General features: G+C 38.9%; 1 protein-coding gene across 2 annotated transcripts in view; it reads left to right on the top strand.

Moving 5' to 3' along the window:
• Positions 1-14,399, top strand: part of LOC117985585 (putative fatty acyl-CoA reductase CG5065) — a 35,085-nt gene extending 20,686 nt beyond the window's left edge. For both annotated transcript variants that reach the window (XM_034972344.2, XM_069500709.1), the window contains exons 3-13: positions 2,358-2,474; positions 4,210-4,329; positions 4,758-4,883; positions 5,943-6,088; positions 7,447-7,559; positions 8,701-8,893; positions 9,369-9,515; positions 10,996-11,085; positions 11,568-11,732; positions 12,381-12,479; positions 12,822-14,399. In XM_034972344.2, coding sequence (XP_034828235.1) covers positions 2,358-2,474; positions 4,210-4,329; positions 4,758-4,883; positions 5,943-6,088; positions 7,447-7,559; positions 8,701-8,893; positions 9,369-9,515; positions 10,996-11,085; positions 11,568-11,732; positions 12,381-12,479; positions 12,822-12,981 — 1,476 coding nt within the window. In that variant the 3' untranslated portion in view covers positions 12,982-14,399. The remainder of the gene's footprint in view (positions 1-2,357; positions 2,475-4,209; positions 4,330-4,757; positions 4,884-5,942; positions 6,089-7,446; positions 7,560-8,700; positions 8,894-9,368; positions 9,516-10,995; positions 11,086-11,567; positions 11,733-12,380; positions 12,480-12,821) is intronic.
• Positions 14,400-16,008: the final 1,609 nt, after the last annotated feature.

The raw sequence follows: 16,008 nt of genomic DNA on the forward strand, positions 1-16,008 counted from the left end.
GGAAGGCGTCCCACACTACGTACTTATACCTACGCGGTCTCCACTCAAGAACTTTCCGGCTCCAACGGCCATCACCTCTACGACAGGCATGACCTGCCTTCTTTTATCCCAGAAAATAAAAGAGTTCCCACGGGCTTTTGAAAACCTACATCCACGCGGACGAAGTCGCGGGCGTCAGCTAGTAAATAAATAAAAAAGTACTATTTGTACGAAGCGTTGCGTACTTTATTTGTAAGACGGACAGACAGACAGACAGACAGATAGACGGACAGACAGACAGACGGACAGACCGACAGACGAACAGACGGACAGACGGACGGGCAGACGGACCGATGGACGGACCGACAGACGCATGGACGGACGGACGGACTGACGGACGTACGGACGGACGGACGGACGGACGGACGGACGGACAGACGGACGGACGGACAGACGGACCGACAGACAGACAGACAGAGGGTTCCGTTTTTTCCTTCTGAGGTACGGAACCCTAAAAATACAAAGAAATACCACCAGGTAGGTACCTACCTACCTATATTATTATACATATACAGGTACCTTTTTAGGGTTCCGTACTTTATAAGGAAAAAAGGGACCCTTAGGATCACTTCGTTGTCTGTCTGTCTGTCCGTCTCTCCGTCTGTGTCGTATCTGTCACACAAACCTATAGGATACTTCCCGTTGACCCAGAATCATGAAATTTAGTAGGTACGTAGGTCTTAGAGCACAAGTAAAGGAATAAATCCGAAAACCATAGATTTGTGATTACAACTTACAAAAAAAAAAGTGTGTTAATAAAAAGTGTATAATAAAAAATAATTAGTATTTTCAATTTTCAATGTATAATAAGTATACCAAGTGGGGTATTATATGAAAGGGCTTTACTGTATTGTGTGTATTCTAAAACACATTTTTATTTATTTTTATGCATAATAGTTTTTGATTTATGGAGCAAAATGTCAAAAAAATACCTGAGTACGGAACCCTTGGTGCGCGAGCAACTCGCACTTGGCCGGTTTTTTAAAATTAGATAAAATAAATAACTAAACAAAGTTACTTACCTATTGTACTAGGACCACACGAGTAGATATCCCTACTAGGACCTCAACAACAAAGTCAGGTCAATAAACCAATGAATAAAATTGGTGTCCAAATTTCAAATTCCAGAGGTCAATGTACAAAATGCAATAAGTATTTGAAGGACTTATTGACTCTGCTCTGCTCAATCTTCTACACATTTGCATAGCCACTGAATAAAAATTAATTTTATAAAATCATTACGACTTTTGTTTTTGAAAACATATTAATAACAACAGTTGTCGTCATAGAAACCACAATATTACACGCGCAGCCGCGCGCCGCTGGGCTGGCCCTTCCCTCCGCCACCCGCGCGGTGTCTAATGTTTTGGGGTGAGAAGCATGATGATTTTAGCCGAAATCTAGCGCTTGAAAAGGGTTGAACAGTAGTTTGGGAAAAGTATTTTTGAGAAAAAACGACTGAATTTAGGTTTGCAAAGTAAAGTTATTTCAACTAATGAATAAATAAACTACGTGTAATGATAAATTGTTTTAGGATTTTCATATCCCTAATCTTATTTATTTACGCCCAAAGTTGTCATAGATTTAGTGTTTAAATAGGAATCTTTTGAGGCTCGTAACTTTTAAATCAATATTTTTTTCAATGTTTTAGATATCATTGAACCTAGATAATGACGAGATAAATCGATATAATTCTTAGTTTTGTGCGTACAATATCGAATATTGTTGTATTTTCCCTCCTACGTTTGTATGAAGAAAGCACCGAACTGAGCTGCCTTAAGTACTAACGCAGAGTTAAAGTGACGCCGCGTTATACCGGACTTTGCTCTGAAAAGAGTAGCAATAATGGTGTGTTATCAGCAGAATCACAACCGATCTGTCCCTCCAGCATCAACGTCTAACATTATAAGTAGACGATCGCAAAAACCTCTCATTGGCAGACTCGCACAATTGACTATTATATTATTTTTAAATTATAATATTCTGTGCAAAATTAGCAAGAGCATCGCGTCATAAATGCTGCTTTTGAAAGTTATAGACTAGCGTTTGGCTACAATCAGACTTGCCAGCAAGTGATTATGCAGCCTAAGATGGAGCGCGCTTGCCTATAGGAGATGCCTATTAACTTTTGCCTATTAACTTGAAGGAACCATACTTATCACAGCAGTCTTAGCTATCGCAATGGAATAGTCATAACTTTTGTGGTAAATTTGTTGGGCGACCTTACCACTGACTAAAATACGGAATAGTCCTGCTGAAAAGTTTGTTTCTGTAGTAACTTGAAGTAGTAAAAGATTTTGTAGCAAGTTATGGTACAGGTGCTGATAGAGAGGCTGCTGTCAACATGTCCAGACATCGGCCGCCTGCATCTCCTAATGAGGCAGAAGAAGGGCGTTACTCCAGAGAAGCGCTTGCAGCAACTTAAACAATCACAGGTATATATTTTCTTCCTTTCCTAATACTCTCAAAGTATTTGGCAAAGTCGTGAATGTGGAAGTTCTGCGATGCTTACATAAAAAAAAAGATGAGTCGCATATCTGGTGCACGTGTTTAGGCAAGAGATGTTTTCCCTCTTCGGAAGAAGAAAAAATACCAGAAGACTTGACAACGCATCATCCGAGCGTTGACGAGAAACGCAAGAACTGTTTCACCTCGCGAAGAATATACCTAAGGCCGTAGGTATACGAAGCTCACATCGCTATAGTTGGAAAGGCACCCAAAAAAGAAGATAATATGTAACTGCAATGCAAGACCTTTTATCTTAGGAATTGGTGAAGCCATCAGGCTGAGACATTATACGTAATATCAACTAACGTCCACTGCTGTAAAATTTCAAGTTCCTAGTTTAGCCATCAGGCTGAAGACATAAGGTAATATCAAAAGCCAAATATGTATAGTTCTATTCCAGATAGTAATATCAAATAGTTTGTAAACTAGAAATCTGAAATATTACAGCAGTCGACGATAGTACCTAATGTCTCAGCCTGATGTCCTCACCAATTTCTGAGATATTAAAAGCCATGATAGTTGACGCACGGACACACGGACAATAAAGTGATCCTTATCTAAGGGTTCCGTTTTTCCATTATGAGGTACAAAACCCTAAAAACTATGTTTTGGCATCGCCTGTGCGCTGACGTGTAGTGCATTTACAATATCAAACTCATAATTATCTTAGTTAATTACAAGTTTCATTAGCATTATCACCGTTGTACGATGTATCGTAAAATTGTAGCATTATGCATCCGCTGTTGGCCTTGTTAAGGTTAAGCCTTCAACTCGAACGGTAACTTCCTGTCTATGGACGCTTGGTCTTTTGCATTTCATCAGTGCCGGTCATTTGTGGAATCTCATTGCTTTGTCTATTTTTACACCTTTTACCTTTCCTTACTCCTTTTAGATGTAAGCTATCTTAGAATCCATAATTGCTTATTATAATATGACGTGATCTTTTTTTGCTTTGCTATAATATTCGCACCGTGCCTCACGTACTTATTATAAGTTCTTATCTACAATTAGGGTTGCCAGGTCGCCAAACCTAATAGCCGGACAGACCAGCCAGTTTGGCCGGACATTTGGGTAGAAAGGCCGGACACCCTACATTATTGAGGATTTTGTGTCTTAGTATTAATAGGTAAGTACGACAAAAAATTGTATGTAAAATCAAGTTTTTTTTATTATTGTCATAAATCTTGATGTCAGGCGGCACTGCCGTCTGCGGTAGCGACCGACAGTCGACTCGCCTGCGCTCGGCTACGCTCGTTTGCAAAATGTAAAAAGCCTATTAAAAGCCGGACAAGCCGGACACCGTTTATTTTGGCCGGACACGCAATCAAAAAGCCTACCTATGTCCGGCTTTATCCAGACGCCTGGCAACCCTATCTACAATTATTTACTAAGGGGAAACTCTGCAGGGAAAAAGTGTTGATAATAATAATTGACTAAAATTAGTATCTAAATAAAATAAAAATTACAATAAAACTAAAAGGTAGCCTTATTTAATTAGTTAATTACTATACAAATCATGCCCGCGTGGAACGGTGCGAAGAATATTGGCTGTATTTCCACGCTGGACAGCCAGTATGATCCGTTGCGCAAAAAATGAGCCAGCCCTTCTGTCATCAGATGATGATGTGATCTTATAATAAACTAAGAACAACCAATGCCCAGGTATTCGACGTAGTCCGTCAAAAACATCCTTCGCAATTGGACAAGCTATGCATGATTCCGGGAGACGTCGCACACCCAAGTCTCGGCATCGCTCCACAGGATTTACGACAACTACAAGAGGTATCTATAATTTTATGCCTCCAATTGTACCTACTTATGAATTTTTTCATCAAATTAAGAAACAAATAAAAATAATATTTTAAAATAACTAGCATTGTATTAGTCGCTACTTACATAATTTTCTTGTTGATTTCAATGGAGACAATTTATGCTGTAACGCTTGTTCCGAAAATTGGTAGGTACGACATTTATTCTGTAGGTACGACAATAGCGCAACGGGTTTGAACTTTAAATCGCCGACCTTTCGGAATTCATTCCCCTCCTAAACCGTTGAGCTATTTAGGTCTTAATTCCAATAGTCCAATGGCCGGTTCCAATGGTCTTAGCTTCTTCGACAAGCATGATATGACATGATCCATTCAACCATTTCAACTTGCTTATGGCTAAATATCGGTAGCAAAATTGTAAAGTCTGGTATTTATCTGAAGGTATCCATCGTGTTCCACTCCGCAGCGACGCTGAAGTTCGATGAGGCATTATCAACGGCAGTGGAACAAAATGTGTTGTCAGTCATACGCCTCATGGATCTCTGTGATACTCTTCCTAATTTACAGGTAAACTACTAAGTAATATTCACCTTTCCTTCTAAGTAGATTGAAATTATTTAGTGCATTTACCTACTTGAAATGTTGCAGTTTATCTATTTTAGCTTCACTTTCTAATTCAAATCTTGCAACAAATTTTAATTTAGGTAGGACCTACTTAATTATTTGTACTGAACCGATTCTAACTTCGCACAGGAATTTAATTTATCAAGAGGCGAAATAACCTAGACGAAATAGGTACATTAAGTATTTCGTTACTTGCATTGACACCTTAATGGAGTAAGAGCCCAGGAGGGCCAGACCTTCATTATTTTATAAAAGGTGAAAGTTTCTCTGCGTACCTATTGTCCCTAACACAGGAAGGAAGGAGCAGCAACAATGAAGTTTAGATCATGGTGGCTTTGGGAGATAAACATAACATACTGACACAATGACAAAGACCTAAAAAATCTTACTTAAAAGTATAAAGTGTAATCCATATCCATACTCCATACTAATATTAAACATGCGAGAGTGTGTCTGTCTGTCTGCTAGATTTTCACGGCCCAACAGTTTAACCGATTTTGATTGGTACAGAGTTAGTTTGCATCTCGGGGACGGACATAGGCCTTTTTATTCCGGAATATAACCGAGTTCCCACAGGATTCTTAAAGGCCCATGCGATTAACCAATTTATACGAAATTTGGTACCTACAGAGGTCTTGAGAGGCTTGCGCCACGGGAATTGACATAGGCGACTTTTTAACCCGGAAAATCAAAAAGTTTCGACAGGATTTAAAAAAACCTAAAAAACTCCTGACGAATTATATCAAAACTAGCTTATGCTCGCGACTTCGTCCGCGTTGACTATACAAATTTCAAACGCCTATTTCACCCCCTTAGGGGTTGAATTTTCAAAAATCCTTTCTTAGCGGATGCCTACGTCATAATAGCTATAATATGCATGCCATATTTTAGCCTGTCCAGTAGTTTGAGCTGTGCGTTGATAGATCAGTCAGCCAGTCACCTTTTCCTTTCATATTGTATTTAGATAATTACTTTAGTATTTATATGGTTCTGTTTCCCTAGGCGCTCATCCACGTGTCCACAGCCTACAGCAACCCAGAGCTCAGTGTAATAGAAGAGAAGGTGTACCCTGCCCCAGCGTCTCTGCCGCGTCTTCTCGCGATGGTGGAGGCTGTGCCGTCACAACTTCTTGCCAATATCACGCCACAGTAAGTTTTATTGAGTGACGATGAGTTTTATGCTGACGATGATGATCATTTTCATATAGCATAGGTACCTACATAGGCAGTACAGTTGAATTTAAAAACATATCCGTGATCGTGAAAACCAGCGCCACAGGTTTCGCATAGTTCCCGCTCTGTTTTGAGGCTGAAGGCCTAAGACTTAATATTGAAGACTATTTAAAGAGCCTTCATTATTAAGTACTAGACGATGCGCGCGACTTCGTCCGCGTGGATTTAGGTTTTTAAAAATCCTGTGGGAAGGAACCGGGATGCAAGCTATCTCTGTACCAAATTTCGCCAAAATCGGTGAATCGGTTGGACCGTGAAAGGCTAGCAGACAGACAAACAGACAAACAAACAGACGAACAGACAGACAAACAGACAGACAGACATATAGACAGACAGACACACTCTCGCATTTATAATATTAGTGTGGATAAGTACGCGACAGGTCGAGATGGCAATCAGGGAGGGAACGCCCCGCACGCCCACACAGCTTCCACGATAACCCGGTGCGCACAACAGACGGAAACGTTTAAGTGCGGAAACCAGCACAGAGAGAGAAGAAGAAGAACCCGGTGCTTGCGAGCGCGGGTGGCGTGCGGGTCTGCGGGGCATCCCCCCGCCTCATACCCCGATAGCCATCTCGACCTGTCGCGGACTTAAATCTTCAAATTTAACTTATTAATTTACTATTTTTGTATAGAAACATTTCTCACAATAAGATTTACAGTTATTACAGAGCTGTCCGCGGGACACAAGCGTCATAAGACCGGATTTTGTGGAGATTCTTGCAAGAGATGTGAACGTCTATATCATATCGTTTGGTGATCATTTGAGACGATTACGAAGTCCTGCAGTAGCCAAAATTGGGATTTTTAGGTGAAAATAGAGGTACCTACTTACAGTTTTTTGAGGGTACATTTGGAGAAGAAAAACTGATGACATTTTTGACCTGATCCCTCTTTCACCTTTCTACTATCGTTCTGCAATGCATCGTCAAGGTCTGCACCCGTACGTAGTGGAAATTCCACTTACACGTATACGAAGCAATTTGCCTCCTCGTTTTTAATCCAAAAAAAATGGAAATCTATATGGAATATGGAAAGTTTTTCCGGTATCAGTTTCCCCTTCACTTTTAATAATAGGATGTTACTACCTTCCAGTCAAGAGTGACCTAGAAGATGCCTATTTCTAGGCAAGCGTGCTCCACCATTTGCCAGAAAGTCTGATTGCAAAGTGCTAGTTTATAAATTTTGAAAAAACCGCGTTTAAGTGAGGTTCAGTTACACCCTATATCTATTTTAAGGTAGGTAAGTACTCACAAATTTGTTTCTTTTCAGGTACATAAAGCCTAAACCCAACACCTACACGTTCACAAAGGCGATGGCGGAGGAAGCGGTGCGTAGTCGGGCCAGTAAGAACTACCCTATCGCCATCTTCAGACCAACCATAGGTTTCTACTTTTTAGCTAAATTATGCTGTCAATCTTTTTACTCGAGCGGTCTGTGGGTCAACTAAGTATTCCAAAAATAATAAATCAACTTAGAACATGCGTCTGAAATAAAAGTTATTTATTTGTTTATTCAAATAAATAAAAAAGGCCTAGTCAGACTCGCGTACCGAGGGTTCCGCATTACAGTCGTATTATTTCGAAATTTTGCACGATAGATAAATCCAAAACTATTATGCAGAAAAATAAATAGAAATTTGTAGAATGTACAAGTAAAGTCCTTTCATATATCCCACTTGATGTAGTTATCTAACTTTGAAAATTAAAAATACTAATATTTGTTCACGAACACATTTTAATTTTTTTAGTGAAATAACCACAAATTCAAGGTTTTCGGATTTATTCCTTTACTTGTGCTATAAGACCTACCTACCTCCCAAATTTCATGATTTTAGGTCAACGGGAAGTATAGGATACTTCCCGTAATAGGTATTCGTGACAGACACGATGGACAGACGGACAGACGCACAGACAGACAGACGGCAAAGTGATCCTATAAGGGTTTCTTTTTCCTTGTGAGGTACAGAACCCTAAAAACCATATATATGTCCCTTGCCTATTCATCCTTTACTTTTCTCTCGTTCAGACTAGTGCTAATTAATTAGTCTTTCTCTACATTCGATAAATCGATAGACAGACGTCCTAAAACTTCTACTACAGGAAAAAATACCTCCTGAATATGAAAAGAAAAAAAAATTGGTTTATCCCCTTAACTGATACTGATAAAAAGCTAGTTTAATATCAAGTCTATCAAGTAATATGTGGTTTCTCCGACAGTTTATGGAAAAAAAATAGAGTATGCGACAGAAAGTAATGTACATCGGCTTTTAGAATGACATTTCGGCATTGACGTTTTGTCGGTCTCAGCGGATTTGTAGAGACAATGCTCTACAAATCCGCTATCTCCTCCTGAAGGTCGATGTAACATTACTTTCTGCCGCGTACTGTACTTAATGGCCGCCAAGGTCTAGCAACTAGCCTACGAGACCTACGCTAGTTTATGACATACACTTTTTCTTTCTTTTATTTTTTTCTTTCTACCTTGTGTATTATGATTGTACTTGACTAGTTTATTTTTCTACAGTGATTTCGTCACTCCGTCACCCGTACCCCGGCTGGATCGAGAACCTCAACGGTCCGAGTGGCGTGATCGCTGCAGCCGGCAAGGGCCTCCTCCACGTGTTCTGCAGGAAGCCCGACGCTAGAGCTGACCTTCTACCGGTGGATATCGCTATCGATACCCTACTGGCTGTCGCGTGGGAAACTGCGGTGGACAAGTTAGTATGAACTATGAAGTTTCGATTTAGCGTTCCGACTTCCGATTCCAGCGCATAGAAACCAATCATGAGTAGGTAGGTCATGGGTTTAATCAAGTACCTAAGCTTGTTTACATCTTAAACTAGGTGAGATCGCAGTCAAGACCTAATTATATTATAAAGAGGTAAAGTTTGTAAGTTTGTTTGTAGGGGGTCTGGAACTCCTGAACCGATTTTGAAAATTCTTCCACCAGTAGAAAGCTACGTTATTCCTGAGTGACATAGGTTTATTTTATTTTCAAAAAATTAGAGATCCTTACGAAAATTATTATAATAAGCTACCCGTGCGAACTGCGAAGCCGGGGCGAAAACTAGCAATAAAATCCTGGCTCACCTAAGTAAATATTACTTGTGAAATAGAATGGAAAATTTAAGTAAAATAAAAGAGATGTTCTGTTTATGTCTGCGGTTCTATCAATGCTATACTTTATTACAGGCTTCCAGAAGTCCGTGTCTACAACTGCAGTACTTACGAGAACCCGACAACGTGGCTAGAGTTCGAGTCCGCGCTCAAACGGTACCTCCCGCTAAATCCACTGGATAACTGCCTTTGGTATCCGAGTGGATCTGGAGTCGAGAATCGGTAAGTAATTGAATTGGATCGTAAGATTTAAGAAACATCCCTGAGTCAGTTTTCCTCTCCATTTTTAATATAGGAGAGAATATAGGCATCTTCTAGGCAAGCGCGCTCTTACTTAGGCTGAATCATCACTTGCCAGTCAAGAGGGGATCTGTCTGCTACAGATAAGTACTACCAAGGAAGGTACTATAGTCTCGCATTGCGCGGAAATCGAAAGGTTGACTAAAGAACCAATCGCGCGGCAGCCCGGACAACCGTCACTCCTTACTTTTCGTAGTTCATAGTTCATACTGCCAAATAGATGAATGTACTTACCTAGAACATGCGACATCAATCGATAGAGAACTTGCGATATCGATTGATAGGTACAGAAGATATGTCATCCACCTTGTAGGTTCTTTTTCCTGATGCCAACTAACAACTGTAGCACGTATTGTACCTAATTAAGTATTAGGTATAGCAATCTAACGTTATAAACTGAACAACTGCACACCATTTGAATGATTAAATTTTTTGCAGCTAAGCGTCGCGTCGCCTTCGATCTTTTCTTCCCATTTGACGCGCGATTTTCCCACAACCTTCCTATTCTTGATTATACTGACGCAAGCTATGTTGACTTAAATGAAGACCAGTGGCCCTACCGCGGTTGTTTGACAGCTACAATGTCACGATCGCTATCATCTCTGATTGGTTAATGCTCGCTCACTATTGGCCACAATGCATTGTTGCTCATTGTTGCAACAAGAATCGCACTAATTCAGCCAATCAGAACAATTGAGATTGTAATAATGATTGATGCAGGTTTTAGATAATCGCCCCGCAGTTTAAAAGCAACGGATTTCAAAACACTAGCATTGTTTACACCTATATACGAGTAGGTATATACGCGACAGGTCGAGATGGCAATCGGTGTATGAGGCGGGGGGACGCCGCGCACACCCGCACGTCACCCGCGCTATCCTGCACCGGGTTAGCGCGAGGGCTGTGCGGGTCATCCCCACCCCGATTGCCATCTCGACTTGTCGCGTACTATACCTATTTAACGAAATTTCGCAATTTCGCTCTCGTGGTCTCGTAAAGAGAGCTAGCGCGTGCTAGACCTTCGTTATTTTATAAAAGCTGAGAGTTTCTTTGCTGCTTGTCCCCAACACAGGGAGGAACGATCAGCGACTATGGTAACAGGTAACAAAGGTGTAAAAAATCTTACGTCAACTTGATGATTTCCAATACTATTTCGAAGAAAGTAAAAAAATAGACTTTATACTTTGACGTAAGATTATTAATTTACACCTTTATTACCTGTTATCTCCCAAAGCCACTGGTGATCCAAACAAACATTCCTCCCAGTGTTGGGGACAATACGCAGAGAAACTTTCAGCTTTTATAAAATAACGAAGATCTGGCATGCGCTCTCTCTCTCTCTCTCTATTGGCATTGCCAAATTGTATTTTAGGTAATTGTAATTAAAGTATTTTTGTTTCAGCTATGCACACAAAATACTGCAGTTCTTTTTACAGACACTCCCCCTTCACCTTGCCGAGTACATAATTCGGACATTTGGAATTAAAATGAAGTAAGATTTGACGTGTATCACAGATGTTGCTCCTCACCTTTAATTACTTTGTTGTAATGTGTCTTAACTCGTGACGAGATAGAAGACGATCAGACTTCAGAGTCACAGACTACCCCAAAAAGTATTTTATTTATTTAATTACTTATTTCCGCGAGTTCTTCCGCGCTGCACAAATTTCAAACCCCTATTTTACAGATTATACCCCCTTAGGGATTGTATTTTCTAAAATCCTTTCTTAGGGGATGTTTACGGCATGATAGCTATCTGCATGCCAAATTTCAGCCCGATCTGATCATTGGCGTTTTGAGAGTTCTAATTCTTGAAGGATATTTATTCAGAATAGATCTTAATCACTGTCTAATAGGTAATGTATACTGTTATATTTTATTCATACAACTGCGGTTAATGAACTAATAAATAAAGTAGGTAGGTACATATTTTATATGTATACTTAGGTACCTAATATTAATTGTTATTTTTAGACTTAGTCTAATAACAGCTGAACAGAAAATGCGTGCTATGGACGACGTTCTCGCCTTCTTCGCTCTGCGCGAATGGGAGTTCAAGACTGAGAATGTCGCAAAACTACGGGATAGGCTTTCTGCGAGTGATGCCGCTATATACAATTTGGATCCCAAGACTATTGAGTGAGCATTATCTTTCTTTACATGCTTATACAACTCTGATGATCTCTTGATGACAATACAATACTTTTAATACTATTGCGTCACTGGCGTCGTAGTGGCTAGTATTCAACTGCAGAGGTCCTTGAAACAGTCGATTTTTCTATCAAGAAATTATCAGGAGAAATGACAGTGCGTCTTGTGATTCAAAAAGCACTTAAAGCCGTCAGTTCTATATCTAACCTATCTGCTACACGATGTTGGATAGCTGTTTTGTCCAACTATAAGATAGAGCAATTAGAGTGCACCTGTGAAATGCGGTCAGGAGAACATTATATTTATGGTTCCATTGAGCTGGTATGATAGTGAAGGGGGGAAAATACCATAGGACTCTTTAATGGCAATATTAGCCATTCCATACTTTTTTATACCTTAATTTACGTTCTATGTAGGAACAGTAACTATCCTTACGATTTTTTTCAATAGAGATAGCGAGCAAACGAGCAGACGGGTCACCTGATGTTAAGTGATTACCGCCGCCCATGAACATTTGCAGCACCAGATTTCTTGCTCAATCCTCAAAATAATATTGCTAGTTATCTAAAATAATGCCGTAATAAGGAAATTCTAATAAATTGAAAAAACATTTAATGAATGTAACGTTTTTTTCAGCTGGACTGAACAGTACAAGAATTTCATTAAAGGCACGAGGAAATATTTGCTGAAAGAAAAGGATCAAGATATTGCAGAGGCAAAAAGACACGTTAGCAGGTTAGATTTTAGTCCTTATTTTAAAGGTGAACCGTACTTTTGACATTTAACAGTTAAAATGGTGCGTGAGAAGTCATTTTGCACGAACTATACCTACCTAGATACTTTATGATAGTTAAATAACTAGGTAAATCAAAATCCTATAGGGCCATGAAATTTTAGTGCATAAATTTTTTACAAGATAAGTAGTTTGTTCAGATAGCTACTTTTTTGCGTAAAGAATCAGCCCGGCTGTTCAGCACAAGATTCAGCCAGTATGATCGGCACCATTCTTAAGCCAAATAACTTAAACGCGCATTCATAACTTGTATTCTTAAAATTGTATGTGCTCTTTTTTCACAGAATGTACTTCTTACACAAAGGCGTGCAGTTCTTCGTGATGGTTCTTCTCTTCAGGCTTATGCTACAAAATAAGTCTATAAGAGATGTAGTATATGGAACACTGCGATTGCTGTGGTCTCTATTATTCGCTACCTTCAGTAACTTGATAGGCATTGAATGAAGCAGTAGGCACTAGGCAGATAAAGGAAACAAAATAAAATAAAAAAGATTCAACAGGAAAAATTTACCAGAAGACAAGATATTGATTATATCATTTATTTGTACTGTAAAATTGCGTCCAGATCATGTTAATTTGTTTGTATTCCATGATCTAAGTAGTAGGTAGTTAAGACGTAGGAATAAAAAACTTTTGTTGAATAAAGGCGCAAAGCAAATTATAGTGCTATTGTATGACCGCGATAGTTTATCAGTGTCATATTATGATGTAGGTATATGAAGACTAGGGTACACTAATTAAATAGTCAATCAGTCTTCACGCTTTGGCATGCTTGGAGAGCTCCCGATTAATAGCTACATATAGGTAGGTACATATTGCGTTGCAGCTTACAACACACCACAACACAAGTTAATGTGTACATACACCTTTGAAATTTGAAAGTCCACATTGTTTTACCTACCTGCTAATAAAAATGTTCTTAAATCATGAAGCAATATTATAAAAAACCATGTTTTATAACATGTTATGTTATACTTAGAAACCTAATGTGATTATAGAATAGATAATGATGTATGTATTACATAGAGAATATGCGACTGGTAGAGATGGCAATCGGGGTGGGGACGCCCCGCACACCTGCACAGCCCCCAAACTAGCCCGGTACGGGATAGCGCGGGTGACGTGCGGGTGTGTGGGGCTTCCCCCAGCCTCATACCCCGATTGCTATATCGACCTGTCGCGTACTATACCTACTACACACTTCTTCTTCTTTGGGGCTATACAGGTCCTTGGTATCCCTGAATAACTGCGACCTATAGTGTTTGCCCCCACTTCACATCGACCTTTAGAAAGATATAGCGGTTTAGATCATTGTGTCGTTGTGTCCGATAAAACGTCACATAGGTATGAGTGACAGAGACATGAACGCTGTACAAAGCCAAAATCTCATTCTAAAGATCGATGTACATTATTTTGTGTCGCGTACTGTAGAGTACCTACTTTCTAATTTTTGAATGCATATCTAAGCATTATCGAACAAATGTGGAAATTTATAAAACAGTTGCATTGCAACACTGACATCACAAGTCCTAATAAGTACCTAGGTGTAGGTATAGGTACTTTAGTAGAAATTTGATTGGAGATTGCATTTTATTGTTATTTTATAAAATCCTTTTTTTTACTGTGCAGGTACAAAATATTTTTAGTAGAATTATTAAAAATGTGAATTATGCATAGTTATGTAAGGTACGAAGCTTAGGTATATACTTAATTATATCGGAATTGGAAGCGATGAGGGTAGCGGGTAGGTAAGTAAATATTTAAATGTTATTTAAAATGTAAATAATTATTTTACAAACAATTAAGTAAGTATATGAAAATCACCAATAAGCTTCTTAATAAAAAAACCGTATTAATCAAAATTACTTTTATTTGCTTCAAATCCCCAGTTCACCATGTCGCGTTTTAATAGTTACGACAAGTGGGTAGGTAGACTAGCAAAAACTTACTGCCGTACTTAAGTTTAGTTAAAACGAGACAGAGCTATATCTCTCACATAAATCTGTCTCGTTTTAACTCAATCTTAAGCAACGATTAGCGACTCTGAGTGAGTCCCGTTGACCTAGAATCATGAAATTTGGCAGGTAGGTAGATTTTATAGCTGACATTTGGGGAAAAATCTGAAAACCGTGAATATGTGGTTACATCACACAAAAAAAATTAAATGGTGGTCATGAACTAAAATTAGTATTTTCAATTTTCTAAGTAAGATAACTATATCAAGTGGGGTATCATATAAAAAGTCTTCACCTGTGCATTCTAAAACAGATTTTTATTTATTTTTATGCATCATAGTTTTTGAATTATCGTGCAAAGTGTCGAAAAAATACGACTGTAATACGGAACCCTCGTTGCGCGAGCCTGACTCGCACTTAGCCGGTTTTTTACACCTATAATTACCTGTCATAATCCTAAAGCCACCATGATCCTAGTCGCTGATCGTTCTTAGGTAGGTACCTGTTGGGGACAATACTCAGTGAAACTTCTTTTGGCTTTTATAAAATAACGAAGATCTGGCACGCGCTGGCTCTCTGTCTCTCTCTCTCTCTCTATAAGTCAAATTAATAAAAAAGAAGTCGGTTAAAAGTACAAGGAAAGTGATTGATTTCTCACTCAAGTACTAGATGGCGCTAGACGCCGTTATCTTACGCTAAAATTTAGTGGTTTGTGTGATATATAAATCAGTACGTCACACAGACGAGTGGTGATAATTAATTACGTAATAACATTCAAAATTGGTATACACTTTTTGATTGTCAATTATATTTTTGGATGCGATCATGATATAATATATCATGGATACGCTCGTTAAAGTTTGAATCCATATTCCAAACGAACGAATAGTAGTGTAAGTAGGAAAGTAAGTAGTAATAACTAAATACTTTTACCATCATTCGTGACCTACACAGAATGCGACAAGGCACTCTTAGAAGAAGGCGACAAGTAACAAAGGCTTAAAATTAGATAAAGCAAGGATAAAGCTCAGTCAGAATAAGGACTGTAAGTAGCCCTATTGTGACACCACGAATCTATACTTAAACCGGATTTAGTACTTAAGGATATCACCGAAAGAAAAATAGACTCTATTTTATTGTGATAAAAGTAATTTTCCTATGACATAATCAACTAGAGAAAACGTGCCGAGCGAGAGCCAAAAACCTGAAGAACGGTGTCCCACTCGCACGCTAGAGTAACCATGATTTTGGGTTTTACATAACAGACTTCCAAAAAATGAAAATTTAAGAAAAAATAAATCGCTTGAAGCCGTAGGTGAAAATATAAAGGGCAAAAATGCTACATTCAGCATCAGATTTCAATCACTGTTTTTCCAAGGCTAAATCTTGTGTGGCTTGATTACGCTGGAATTGGAAAGGTATACGTCAACTCGTCACGACCACGTTTTGATCTGTAATTTTTACGTTCAATTGTTTAGATTCGTATTAGCAATAAAGATGCTATCTATGATGCAAT

Source organism: Maniola hyperantus, chromosome 9 (assembly GCF_902806685.2).
Source record: "Maniola hyperantus chromosome 9, iAphHyp1.2, whole genome shotgun sequence".
In the NCBI taxonomy this organism is placed as follows: domain Eukaryota; kingdom Metazoa; phylum Arthropoda; class Insecta; order Lepidoptera; family Nymphalidae; genus Maniola; species Maniola hyperantus.